Source organism: Castanea sativa, chromosome 2 (assembly GCF_040712315.1).
Source record: "Castanea sativa cultivar Marrone di Chiusa Pesio chromosome 2, ASM4071231v1".
NCBI classification, from domain to species: Eukaryota; Viridiplantae; Streptophyta; class Magnoliopsida; order Fagales; family Fagaceae; genus Castanea; species Castanea sativa.
Window position 1 is genome coordinate 39,896,824 of NC_134014.1, and position 14,897 is coordinate 39,911,720.

General features: G+C 38.9%; 1 protein-coding gene across 1 annotated transcript; it reads right to left on the minus strand.

The window, feature by feature from the left end:
* Positions 1-2,564: 2,564 nt before the first annotated feature.
* On the minus strand, positions 2,565-5,760 carry LOC142625330 (uncharacterized). Its single transcript, XM_075799008.1, has 7 exons — positions 5,532-5,760; positions 4,888-5,041; positions 4,409-4,801; positions 4,250-4,325; positions 4,141-4,156; positions 2,843-3,999; positions 2,565-2,741 (listed from the first exon to the last, which is right to left on the minus strand). Exons 1-7 carry the CDS (start codon positions 5,758-5,760, stop codon positions 2,565-2,567), a joined length of 2,202 nt encoding a protein of 733 aa, XP_075655123.1.
* Between the last annotated feature and the right edge of the window lie 9,137 nt (positions 5,761-14,897).

Here is a 14,897-nt window from a genome sequence, read left to right on the forward strand (position 1 = left end):
GAGGGCAAAAATTGTCAATTTTGTTTTGGTACCTACTACCTAGTGATATTTGGAAAGTCATTCACTATGGAGTTGTTTCTAAGTTCTTCTATTGTGTGATCATGACTACTGAAAACGCCTCAAAATGTTTGTTCATTTAATTTTCTTATCCGCAATTTTTTTCCTTTTCTGATTCTGCTCTGAAATGTGATATTGAAAAAGAAGAGAAACAGTTTTAAGAACTGCAGTGGACCTCATATCTGGTCTAAAATGCCACACTTTTTTTATCCTCATCAGTGGATCTTGTATCCACTTTAAGAACACCATAGAACTATAGAAGGAACATTCTACTCTTCTGCAAATCTATCACAAATATATATCTTAAATCAATGGATCTAAATGGGATTTCTGCAGATGTTTTTCCATTAGGTGAATGATACTAGCAAGTAAAAAATAGTGGACTAACCATACTCATTATGTTACTCTTTTACAAGATAAGATGTTCATAATCTCGAGTAGGAGTAGCTTGCTATGCAATGTCGTAGGCTTTGTTATTATTGGGGCTCACTTAGCTTGTTAAAAATATTATTGTGTGCAATTTGATCTTGTTCCCTAGGTTGTCATCGGAGAAAACAAATGCTTCAAGTGGTACTTTGTTGTGTTATTTTTTATCTTTAGTATGGGGATTTTCATTATTAGTCTTTAGATATAAAATTGGAGTGGGAGCCTTGTTGCAAAAGCTTTGAACTTTGCTTCAGTGCAAGTTGTAATTTTATTTAAGCAGTTTCTATTAATGACATCATGCTTAATGAGTTTGAATTGAAATGTTTTTGAAAGTCTAGTGTTTAATTTAAAATGTGATTTACCCACGTTAATATTGTGTAGCATTTTGTCTGCATTGTGGAACCATCTTTGTTTAGGTTGAAAACGAAATGCATGAAAATCTCTGAGGGGCAAGGAAATCTTTGCATTGCTCTCTAAAAATCGAGGGCTACAAAGCCATTATGGCATTATCACCTTTTCCCAACCAGGCAACAACCGTTCCCTGAGGTCGGACGTCAAAACCATGTGTACCAAAACCTTATATCCTAAGGTGGCTCCCCACTACGAATCAAACAAAATAAAATCTTGTGCAAAAGTGTAGCCGTGTGAAGTCTTCCACTGGTCTCACCCAAAAGCCAGCTTCTTCACTCCATAAGTAAACAAGGATTTCTTGTGGCCATGCAGTTTATTCAATTAATTTAAGAATTGATGTCACGTTAAGATCTACAACCAATCCTATTGCTTTCTGGTGTTTTATGTTTTGAGAGTTGAGTTTGCCTTTCCAAGAGGCTTCATCAATATGGGTGGGGAATTATATGGCCCCAGTGGTTCTCAAGACAGTTTAAATATCCTTATTATAAACTCAATAATTAATACAGGAAGGGAGATCCGTGACGTCATAAAAAACGTAGTGGCATAAATATCAACATTGCGATCAGAAAAGGTCCTGATAGTGTCAAGCTTTAGAAACAATGTAGGATAAAAATAAAAAAGCATGTAACTGCACAACTTTTCTCCTTCCACAAGCCATAAACAGATACATGAAAGAAATTATAGCCTAGGCAAGGGTCATCATGTGAAGCAGAATTGAAGAGAGCACAATTAAGCCAATGTTCACAAAATTATCAACATTAACCTCACATTACTAATTTCATGACCAAAATTACCACCTTGTACAGTTGAAAAGCAAACCTGAGAATATCATCTCCCTCAGATATTTTAGTTCAATTATGGTCAATTCAAAGGTGCCTATCACAGAACATGCTTCTTCAATTTATCGATAATAACGTAAAGCTACAGTTACATGCACATTATGTCGTTCCTGCCATTACAAGACAACAGTTGTAGAGTATTCAATGTACAGAACCACCGAAAGGACTTCCATTACAGCGGAGTTAAGAATATTTACATAGTTACATGTTACATTAATGTATGCACAGTCAGTCACACATCATACAAATCAAAAGGAAGTTTAGTTCCATTTCTGTCAAAGCCACCTCTTACAAGCTGAAGAATTTGGAGTTGAAGGTAATAAGAGGTTGATAGACTGGCGCTTGCCCAAAATAGGAGAGGAATTACCAGAATGAGTGATCAAGGAATTCCTTGTCCTCAAAAGATAGTTCCAAATTCTGTGTCCATAGCAGGTAGTCTACCGCATCTTCCTCTAACCCAAGTGCCATGCCCATTTGGATTATTCTGCAAAGTATGTCCATTTGATCCCTGCTGTTAGATAGAACTGCTTTCGAGATAGCTTGTGCAAAAGAAGCAATGAATTCTACATCTTTCTTTCCTTCATTCCAGGATGATTTCTTGACAAGCAGTCTCTGTGAGTTCTTCTCCCAAAGCACCATTTTTTTAATTTCAACTTCTAACCTTCTTTTCTACAAAGGTAGCTGTAAGGCATACTGGACTGATATTTCTTCAGTGCCATAGACTAAAAGTTCCAGGAGAGATTTTGCAGTCTTGTGTTTTTCTTCCATTGGCATATTTGCATGGGCCAACACCAATTTGATCAAAGCTTTCCCAATCAGGATATCTGTCTTCTAAATTTTTGTACTTGCAGACATAGTACAATGTAGGTCAGACTGCACAGCTTTAGATATCTTTCTAACACCAAGACTAGCGTAAATCTCTAACAATTTAGCCTGGGATGATGAACGTATTGGTGGGAACCATGCAAATAGAGGCTTTTCACTAGCTTCAGTAAATTCCCGTTTCAACTGAAAATCATCAGCAATAAAAAGTTGTTCTTTCATCACAAACCGAACAGCTCCTGAAGTATTGGCTACCGGTAGCATGGTGAACTGTCTTTTGAGGATACTTCTAGCGTCAGAATCCCAGTTTTTAGAAAGGAGCTTAGCTCAGCAGTAGACACTTGACACGTAGCCTCCCAGCTATTCCAGATATCTAAATAATCATATGGGGAAGGAAATTCCCGAACCCCAAAAGCCCTTGACAGAAAAGGTAGCAATTCCTTCTCATAGTACTTATCAAGAGCATCTAGACGAGCATCAAATAGATGATCTTGGTCATGAAGTATACAACGCCAATTTTCCACCCATTTTCCTTTACCAGCTTGTTGATCTGGGATCCATAACTGAGAGTAATGGGTATCCTGTATCTGTGGATTCCAATTGAATTTGTGTAGGAATCTGTAGATTCTCCTGACAGCAGAAGTTTGAATGTGAGGCATAAGAGCACGGGAAATCAGATGGCAAGCTTCCTCAATATCCACCTTCACCCCTATGGCTTTTAGATCTTCCTTTTCCAGAGAACTAACAGTTACATAGAACTTCTCATCAATGAAAAGCCCATCATTTGGTGTTAAATAACATTCCCACTCTGGATTGAACATGATACATTCTTGTGGGGATCTGTAGCCCATGTATATTTTTAGCCATTTGGCTCCTGTTAATTTGTCGAGCAAAATCTTAAATGTAGAGTGGTCAGTTGACTTGCAACTATTTCTGAGGGATGTAGCACATTGAAGCCGTGAGAGAGTACCCTTTGGTGCTAAAGATGCTGGTTCTTTTGGCAACTTGAGACCTCTTGCAACAATATGAGCCCCTTCACTTAAATTAGTCACAACATTGAGCATATTCAATTCGCATTTATACGAGTGGATTTTGAGACCGTAGAAAGCCTCATCAATGAAAGGAAGGTCCACGACCTTGAATACTGTTCCCCATTTTGGATCGAACAAAATAGATTCTGGGGCAGATTTATAGCCATGACAAGTCTTCAACCACTTCTCCCCTGACAAGCAGCTAATTATATCGAGTAGTTGTGACTGGATTGTCTTATTCATGTAACTGATGCAGTTGAGTAAGGAGAACACATTGGCACAGGTTATATTGCTTGAAGACAATGTTGACTTCAGTGTAAAGGAAAGCATGGTACATGCTCCATTTATATCTACAACCACCCTGATTGCCTCAACTGCAGCCTTGTATGAGACAATTCTTCTTCCATAATATTCTTCATCAACAACAGGCAAAGGAACAATATTTAATAGGTGGTCTCAATTAAGACCTAGCAGAAAGGACTATGAAGGGCATTGGAAACCAAAACTAGTTTTCATCCAGGGTTGGTCTTTAATTTTCTGCACAAAACTATTACCTGCAAGCCCCAAATGCTGGATGCATCCAAGTAACAGAAAAGCACTATTTTTTTGTCAAAGTTGAAAGATTTTTGGAAATTGAAGGTGCTCTGGTATCAGTTTATATACATCTTTTGGATCAATGAGAACACCCTTTAACTTTAGCTCCTCCTCATAATAATCAAACTGGTTTTCATAGTATCTTCTGCCAACAACATGTAGATCTATAAGTTGTACAAAACCAGCAAACATATCAGGCATCAGATAGTTCCTAGAGGAGTCAAATACCCCTGGTTAGTCTTCAACCATTTCCTTGCTTTCACAGTTTTTAATAAGTCTTTATCAAGCTTATTTTGGTCATTTGAGTACTTTATAAAGCTAAGTAGAAAAATTGCACATTTTGTGCTCATAGCTGAGGAAGCAAGACACTTAAAGTCGTCATTAATAAGCTGATGCATATCTTTAGAGCCAATTTGCAATCCAATGAAAATCAACTCATCTCTAAATGATCTTATCCTATTCATATAGTAATCTTCATCAATAGCTGATAAGACCTTTAGAGTCTTTCCTATCTCCAGAAGAGTTGATATCTCAGTTCCATCACAAAGAAAGCACTGGGATGGAGAATTAAAGCCTAAATATGTTCTAATCCATTTCCAGTTCTGTATGCTTTCAATGAACCTTACAGGCAATTCACAATTTCTAGCCCCTAGATTCTAGATCCAGCCCGGAAGCAATAAAGCCTCATCACATGTCAGTTGACTAACTTCAAACTGCATTTCTTGAGGTATAATGTCAAATTAGAAGTTTTCTCATACTTTTTGAAAAAATGCAACAGTTCATTTTCTGGAGTGCATTCTCTAGCAAATTCAGCAGTTTCGGCATATACCACCCCTAATTCAACATACTTGCCATTATCCTCTGTAAATGGATTGGATTTAAACAGTTAAATCCATTTGCTGCCAGAAGACGAAACAAGAACATTGTTGCACGAAATTACATTTCCATATTCATCAACCACTGGCATAGAATGCCAAATTTTAGAAATTTCTCTCTCGAATGTGCTTTTTCAACCATGTATGATATATGAAATGAGAAAACAAAACTGCTTGTCTTGGGTCTTTTTCAACCAAGTTTTGAACAATAAACACTAGTGACTACTAATCCCCCCTCTCTTATCAACCATTGCTTCAAGTTGCCTTCTCTCCCACACTCTACCAGAGCAGCCACCAAGGTATCATGGAAGAAAAAATGTCATCTGGGCATTCCATCACTTGGTTCCATTTATTTAGCTAGGCATGTTCTTGTGGCTCCTAGACAATATAGATTTTTAGACGTTTCCTTTTAATTTCTAGTAAATTGCATGACTTTATTTCTCCATTCCAAGTAATTTTTTTGAAAAGGAGTATACTATTGACACTCCTTCGTGGCAAAATTCTCCAGTTTGCAGCAAGAAAACCAAGAAGATCCTCATACTCTTCCGTAGAACCTTTACACGTGAGGTTGCAGGCTTGAATGCATTTCCCATACCATTCATTACAAGTACCTGCAGGAGGAACTTTGAGAAAGTCCCAGGCATCATCATATTCTCTGCAATCTACTGAATTGTGCAACACAAACTTCCCGAGCAGAAATGCCATTGGAAAGGGCAGTGTGTTCTTTAATGTGAAGGGGGATTTTTTTTTTTAAACTCAGGCAAGACTCTTATCACTTTAGTTGGTCTGCAAAAGACTATTGTCTCGCCAACAAATGTCTCATAAGGAACAAAACTCTCTTCCTGCAACAATGTCATGATGAATTGCCTCGCTGTGTTTTCTCGGCAAGGCAAGAAAATAAGTACTTTAGCAACAAAAAAGTATTTTTCTGTCAAAGTGGACTTCATAAAAGTAGTAAAAGCACTACAAAAGGAGTGAGGCACATGGTCCAAGATTCCGGAGTTCCACTTGTTGTCCAAGATAATGGTTTCTCTAGAAGATGAAAGTACAAAGTCTGCCTATATTATAAATGGGAAATTAGTCACCATTGCAGTGGGTAGGAAGGCAAATACACCGATGGAAGAAGTCCCCCGCTTCAGTTGCTCACTAGATGGAAAAGCCAGAGATATCACCCATTCTTTTATATCTTTCCTTGCATCCACCATGTTATTAGGTCTTACAGGGAATCTTGTCTCCATACATAATAAGGGCATGTTTTCGTAGTCGTGTTTGCTTCCTCCTGAACTGAAAGATAGACTACACAACAGTCTGCTCCTTGAGTCTTTAATGAGACAAGATTAGTCTTAGTAGAGACAGAAACTGCAGAAATAGAGTCTGCAATGCGAGTTTAACTACTGCTTTCTCGCATTGACAATCGCTTGATCTTGTTCAAGAAGAGCAAGACTTCAGGATGAATTTCTGAAAGCTGTTTCTCTACAGCTTCCACTTTCTCAGGCTTTATAGGGAGAACAATCGCGGTATTTGGCAGGGCCTTGCCAGACCCATAAATAGCCCGTATGTCTGAATAACTGGGTTTTGTGGACACCCATTCTGGGACAATGTACCCAATGGCACAATCTGGATGGGGAATATTATCAGAGTATAAATGAAGCTAATAGAATTAGTAGCAAGAGCAGAGGAGAAGCTAGCAAGATCAGAGGCCATAACAGTGATCACAGTGCAGACACATCAATAGCAGAGCATAGACAAAATGACAACAATGAGAAGTAGTTTCTATACGGCATGTAGTTTAGTGTAGTTAGATATTTACTTAAGTGACAACACGTGTGATAGGTTGTTAATTCTGTTTTGGTTAGTTATTTTGCTTTCACACTTGTACAGATTAGTATAAATATAGCTTCTGTAATCACTCTTAATTTTTAATGAGAATATTCAGTTTCTAATTCTCTGTTTTGTGATATGGTATCAGAGCAAATTCCCAAATTCCTGTAGGGTTTTGTTTTGTTCCTTTTCAGTTTTCTTTTCAATTTTCCCGAGAAAATCTCTCTGTTTCTTGAGAAAATTGTGCTTCTTGAGAAAATTTTCCTTCGTGTCTGTGAGAGATTTCTTCTTTGTTTGCCAATTATGGTTTCCGCTGCAAATACAAATGGTTCTACAGATGCTTCAACGTCTGTGACTCAATCTCCTTCCACACAAGATTCTCCAATGGACGACCCTCTGTTTTTGCATCATGCAGAAAATCCAAGTCTGGTTCTTGTCACACAGCCTTTGATAGGTGGAGAAAATTATGCAGCTTAGGCTCGTGCAGTGAGAAAAGCTTTACTCACCAAGAACAAATTAGGGTTTATTGATGGGACTCTGACTCTCTCATGACCATTGGTATCTACTCCTTCGAATGTGCAAGCTTGGATAAGGTGTGACAACATGGTTGGCACATGGCTAACCAATTCGGTCTCACCAAAGTTACAAGCAAGCATCATTTATGAAGACATCGCTTTGGAAATTTGGAATGACTTGAAGAATCGTTTTGCTCGGACTAATGGACCTAGAATCTTCAATCTTCAAAAGGACATTGCGAGCTTCACCAAGGTGAGATGTCTGTTACTGATTTCTTTACTCAATTGAAGGTGTTTTGGGATCAATTGCAAAACCTTAGTCCATTTCCTTCATGTACTTGTGGTAAATGTGTTTGCAATATTAATAAGAGGCTTGCTGATCTACAAGTGAGAGAGTCTGTGATAAAATTTTTAATGGGATTGAATGATTCTTTCTCCCAAGTTCGATCTCAAGTCTTGCTTATGGATCCTATCCCATCTCTTAGTAAGGTGTACTCCTTGTTAATTCAAGAAGAGACACAAAGATCAGTACCTAATGCCTCTGTTGCTAAGGTTGATTCCACTGCTCTAGCTGCTAAATTGTTCAATGAACATCTTGGTCCAAATCTTGGTAATTCTGGTGGCAAAGGGAAAGAGAGACCAATTTGTACTTTCTGTGGCAAGCTTGGTCATACAGTAGATAAGTGTTATAAAAAGCATGGTTTTCCACCTGGGTTCAAGTTCAAGAATAGACCTCCTATGGCTCATCAAGTTTCTTCAGATGTATTGCCCACTACTTCCCCACTGCATCACCAGAATTCTGTTTTTACTCCTGAGCAATGCCAGCAACTTCTTGCTTTGTTTGGGGCTTCCAATTCACCTCTTGTAGCAACTTCAGCTTCACCCAAGGAGAGTCCAATGGCAAATGTAGCATCATCTTCTGCATCTATCTGTGTTCCAATGTCAGGTATTGACTTATCTCATAGTGTTTTCTCAGCCCAAGTAGTGAATAGAAGGGCTTATGACAAACAAACTTGGGTGTTAGATACTGGAGCTACTGACCATTTTGTTTGTTCAATGGATATGTTGACCTCAATTCTTGCTACCATGCGGTCTTTGGTTCACTTGCCCGATGGGGAATCACTGGGTTACTCACATTGGAACTGTTGTTCTTTCTTCTTCACTTACCCTTTATAATGTTCTTTTGTGTCCCATCTTTTAGTTTTAACTTGCTATCATGTTAGCTCACTTACACTTTCTCGGCCTTATTGTCTTGTTTTCCTCTCCACTTATTGTTTTATTCGGGACCTTTTATCTTGGAAAACGATTGGGGTGGGCAAGGCATTGATGGGTTGTACTTGTTGCAATGTGATACTCTCAAGCACATCTCTTCTTCTTCTTCACTTGCAGACTACTTAATCAATCACAAGTTTCATGCGCACTAATCCTCCTTTCTCTGCAGCCACTTCTGCCACTCCAAGTTCCTCTTCTTCTCATCTTTGGCATGCAAGATTAGGTCATCCTTCTGATCTCAAGCTTAGACTTTTAGGTCCTCATATACCTTCTTTACAGTCTCCTTGTAATAAGACTTGTCAAGTTTGTCCTATGGCCAAACTTAAAAGATTACCTTTTCCTTTTGATAATAACATTAGTACTTGTGCTTTTGATTTGGTTCATATGGATGTGTGGGGTCCTTATTCTATTCCCACTCTAGATGGTTTCAAATATTTCTTAACAATTGTTGATGATGCAACCCGTGCAACTTGGTTATTCTTAATGAAATCTAAATCTGATGTCAGATCCTTGTTTCAATCTTTTTACACTATGGTTGTTACTCAATTTGGCCACAACATCAAATCCATTAGAACTGATAATGCCAAAGAGTTTGTCATGCCTGATTTCTTCAATTCTCATGGTATTATACATCGACAGTGTGTTTATACTCCATAACGTACATTTGTGGAGAGAAAACACCAACACCTTCTTTCCATTGCAAGGGCATTGCAAATTCAATCACAAGTACCTCTCCAAACGGGGTGATTGTGTTTTTTGCTGCATACCTTATAAATAGACTTCCCTCTCCCTTATTGCATGACAAAACACCTTTTGAACTTTTGTTTCATAAAACACTAGATTATGATCATCTCAAAGTTTTTGGCTGCCTATGCTTTGCTTCTACTATTGTCCACTCTAGGACCAAATTCTCACCAAGGGCAAGAAGATGTGTTTTTCTTGGTTATCCTTGTAATGTCAAGGGTTATAAACTTTTTGATCTTGACACTCATTCTGTCTTTATCTCAAGGGATGTAGTGTTTCATGAATTTGTTTTCCCTTATGCCTCTTCATCAAATAATTCACTTCCTGCCATTCCTTTGCCCTTGCCTTGTGTTCCTTCTGTTCCTTCCTTGCATGATGATCCTTTTCTATCCAGTCCTTCTACCCCTATTGTTTCTTCTAATTCTATCATTCAAGTCCATCACACTCTTGATGATGATTTCCTTGATGACCTACCAGAAGCACCTCCTGAACCTCTTGCAGACCCTTTTCCTCTTAGAAGATCTTCTAGGTCTGTTAAAAGACCCTCTTATCTGCAGGAGTTCCATTGCAATCAAGTTGCTGCTGATCAGCCTATGCATTCATCTCATTCAGGTACTTCTCATCCCATTTCTGCTCATGTTTCTTATCACCACCTCTCTCCTTCATATAAGACCTTTTGTTGTGCTATTTCCTCTCTAGTTGAACCCCAGATTTTACTACCAAGGCCGTGTACCGAACCCCAATGGCAAGCCGCCATGGCCGCCGAAATAGCGACTCTTCGAGGCCAATAATACTTGGACTTTGACCCCTTTACTCGTCGGTAAGAAGCCCATTGGCCGCAAATGGGTCTATAAAATCAAATATAAAGCCGATGGTTCGGTAAGAGAGATACAAGGCTAGATTGGTGGCTAAGGGCTTTACTCAAAAGGAGGGTGTTGATTACTTTGAGACTTTTTCTCCGGTAGCTAAAATGGTGTCGTCAAGGTTCTTCTTGCGTGGTGCCATCAAAGGTTGGTTTTTGAGTCAACTAGATGTGAATAATGCCTTCCTACATGGGGATTTGGATGAGGAAGTGTATATGGCTCTTCCACGGGGTTTCACGACGGGGGAGGTAGTTTGTAAGCTAAACAAATCTTTGTATGGGCTTAAGCAAGCCTCAGGCGGTTGGTTTGCCAAATTTTCAAATACTTTGCTTGACTTGGTTTCATTCGGTCAAGGTGATTACTCATTGTTTACCCGAGAAGACATGGTGACATTTTTATGGTTCTTTTGGTCTATGTAGATGATGTGTTAATAGCTTGCAATGACAAAGCCGAAGTAGACGAGTTTAAGGTCATGTTAGATGAGAAGTTTAAGCTTAAGGACTTGGGTGACTTGAAATATTTTCTTGGCTTGGAGGTTGCCGAGGTCGGACAAAGGAATTGCCCTTTGTCAAAGGAAGTATACCCTTGAATTACTAAATGATGCCGGACTCGTTTGGCCGTAAGTGTGCTAAAACACCCATGGAGCATAGTACGAAGTTAAGCGAGTTTGAAGGAGAAGAGCTCAAGGATCCTAGTCATTACGAAGACTTGTGGGCGACTCTTGTACTTAATTATTACAAGACTCGATGTAACCTTTCTGTCCACGGACTCGAGATCAATTCATGGCCAAGCCTAGAAGACCTCATCTCGGATGCGGCATATAGGGTGTTGCAACGGTATTTGAAAGGGGAACTGTGCAAAGGTCTTATGTTCTCTTCTAGTACGATTTACATTTAAAAGGATTTGCGGATGCGAGATTGGTGCATGTCACGATACTAGGAGATCCGTGATTTGGCTATAGCATCTTCATTGGTGATTCTTTAGTGTCTTGGAAGTCCAAGAAGCAATCTACAGTTTCAAGGTCTTTAGCAGAAGCAGAGTACAGGTCCATGGCTGTAGCAACGTGTGAAATAGTGTGGATCTTATATTTCCTTAAGGACATAGGAGTGAATCATGACAAAGAAGCCTTGCTATTCTGTGACAGTCAAGCTGCACTTCACATTGGATCTAATCCAGTTTTTCATGAGCGAACAAAACACATAGAGATATTTGCCATGTGGTGAGGGACAAGGTCTTAGAGAAGGTGATTAAGTTGAATCATGTTAGGACTAATTGTCAATTGGCTGACTTGCTTACCAAAGCCTTAAGTTTCAATCAATTCTCAAGTCTCATTTGAAAAATGGGAATGCTTAACATTCATACACTAGCTGCTCTTGAGGGGGAGTATCAGAGTATAAATGAAGCTAATAGAATTAGTAGCAAGAGCAGAGGAGAAGCTAGCAAGATCAGAGGCCATAACAGTGATCACAGTGCAGACACATCAATAGCAGAGCATAGACAAAACGACAACAATGAGAAGTAGTTTCTATACGGCATGTAGTTTAGTGTAGTTAGATATTTACTTAAGTGACAACATGTGTGATAGGTTGTTAATTCTGTTTTGGTTAGTTATTTTGCTTTCACACTTGTACAGATTAGTATAAATATAGCTTCTGTAATCACTCTTAATTTTTAATGAGAATATTCAGTTTCTAATTCTCTGTTTTGTGATAAATATCCCTAAATCTTATTTGGTACCCATTGCTAAATATATAAGGTGATGCACTGATAAGAAACACGCTTTTGAATCCAATCCTTGTAAGTTGCCAGATTTAGAAAAACTTACATATGTTTTTACAAGGAATATAATTAACAGAAGCAATGTGGTGAATAGTTTATAGATCAAAGCAATTTTTTCCTCAAGACCTGTGTAAATCTTGTTGCAAGTGTACCATAGGCCTTAACCCTGTTAGAAAACTATAATAACAGTTTTCAGTATTTAAACAATATTACACGTATTTCTATACATTTTTTCACCTACATGTATTTTCAAAAAATACAAACAACGTTACTAGAACAATATTATCAAACACCTCCTAGATTTCTTAACTCTACATCTGATCATTTGTGGATTAAGTCCAATATCATGACAAATAGAGATAAATAATAATGATACAACGTTGGACTATACATTTACATTATTTTCATGCCATTTCCCAGGTTTAAGGGTGACATATCAGTTTTATGGAATCATAACTTGTCAGGGGGATTTATATGACAACATTCTCACCTCGGTCTCTTAACTCATGAATTTCTAATGCTCTAAATGTATGCAATTGGTGCCATCAACTTAGGTAAGGATGTTATCTAAACAAAGGGATTAAGTACTTCAGAAATATATGTCCCTTTTGAGATACAATAATTATCTCATGCATTGGTTGTATGTATCATTTTTCTCACGTTATGTGGCTACCTTATCCTTATGAATCAAGATAAACCTTAGCTACTAGTTCAAACTTCAAAACAAAATGGACTTGATCTGCTTCTAAATTATTTTTGAACTCCCATTTACTTTCTACTAGCAGCAAAGTTCGGATTTTAGAGCGAGAATTTTGGTTTAAGGGGATAAGATTAAAAGGGAATATATAAAAAAAAAAGAACTTATAAAATATTCGTATTAATAACTAAATGAATAAACAATTTCAAATAAATGTACTTGTCATACAAAATCTAATATAAATGTAAAGTGTAAATTATTTTTTCATACCTATTTCAATTTACTCAATGATGATGCACAAAAATTGTCAGTGAGTTGATCATCCACACACATACCAATGGATGTACCTGAAGAACAAAAAAGAAGAACCAATCAAAGGGCACCAGTGGAGTACTAGCCAAAAACTCTCTGAAGGTTAAGTCAATAATAGAAGACTCTCCAAGAACTCAAGAGTGCAAGAGTTAGGGAAAATTCACGTACCTCAAGAAAGGTAAGGTTTGTGGTTTATATAGTGGTAGAGAGCTAAATCCGAATCCCTTGATACGAGGGAGTTTCCTTGTAGAAAGGAGAGTCCCAAGATACTTGGGATCACCTTTCCATCTATGATAGATCTAATTTCGTGGTAGGGCATTTGGTCATGATGTGCAAGTAATTTCTACGTAAGGATGTGTGAGTGGGCCCTACGCAAGCCCTATGGAAACCCTATAGGGATGGGTTGTCAGGATTGGAGATTGCCTGATCCATCGGCCCATGGGTCGGTCATCCCTTTTGGGGTTGGTCGGTCATCCCTTTTGAGGTTGGTCGATCATCCTTTCTGAGGGCGGTCGGTCATCCCTTCTGGGGCCGGTCATCCCTTTTGGGGTCGATCATCCATTTTGGGGTTGGTCATCCATTTGGGGTCGGTCATCCCTTTTCGGCTCCCCCATATCGATCAGTTAAAAATTATCCTTATTAGCTGCCCCCTACTCCGTGAGTTGTTAGGGTGGCCGACGGGTCGCGGAGTTGTGGTAAATGCTTTGCCCTTTGTTTTGGGTTGACACTTATACTTTTCAGCAATTTATAAAGCTTTCTGTTTTCTTGTGTTTTGTACAAGTGTTGATGCTCGTCAATTTTCCTTATATCACATCAGTTTTTATTTAATCGTTGGTTTAGAGGGTTTATCTCAGTGTTGGGAACTGAGGGCTATGACTCATCGGTTATTTCACCCCAACCTTCCTTTCTTTGACTCGTCGGTATACCCTTTGGGTAGAGTTTTGAGTTTTGATAAGGATCAGGTGCACAAGGGCATCCTTAATTGTCTGTTGACTCTTTAGGTAGGACTTAGGACTTGAGGGCATCCTGGATTGTCTATCCACCATTTGGGTAGGACTTAGGATTTGATCAGGTGCACAAAGGCATCCTTGATCGTTTGTCCATCCCTTAGGAAGGACTTAGGATTTGATCAGGTGCGCAAGGTCATCCTTGATCGTTTGTCCATCCCTTAGGCAAGACTTAGGATTTGATCAGGTGCATTAAGGCATCCTTGATCGTCTATCCACCCATTAGGTAGCACTTAAGATTTGATCAAGTGTACGAGGGCATCCTTGATTGTCTGTCCATCCTTTAGGTAGGACTTAGGAGTTGATCAGGTGCACAAGAGTATCCTTGATTGTTTGTCCACCCCTTAAGTAGGACTTAAGATTTGATTATGTGCATGAGAGCATCCTTAATCGTTTGTCCACCCCTTAGGTAGGACTTAGGATTTGATCAGGTGCACGAAGGCATCCTTGATCCACTGTCCACCCCTTAGGTAGGACTTAGAAGTTGATCAAGTGCACGAGGGCATCCTTGATTGTTTGTCCATCCCTTAGGTAGGACTTGGGAGTTGATTAGGTGCATGAGGGCATCCTTGATCGTCTGTCCACCCCTTAAGTAGGACTTAAGATTTGATCAAGTGCACGAGGGAATCCTTGATCATCTGTCCACCCCTTAGATAGGACTTAATATTTGATCAAGTGCACGAGGGCATTTTTGATCGTCTGTCCATCCCTTAGGAAGGACTTAGGATTTGATCAAGTGCACAAGGGCATCCTTGATCGTCTGTCCAGCCCTTTGGAAGGACTTAGGATTTGATCAAGTGCATGAGGACATCCTTAATCGTTTGTCCGGACT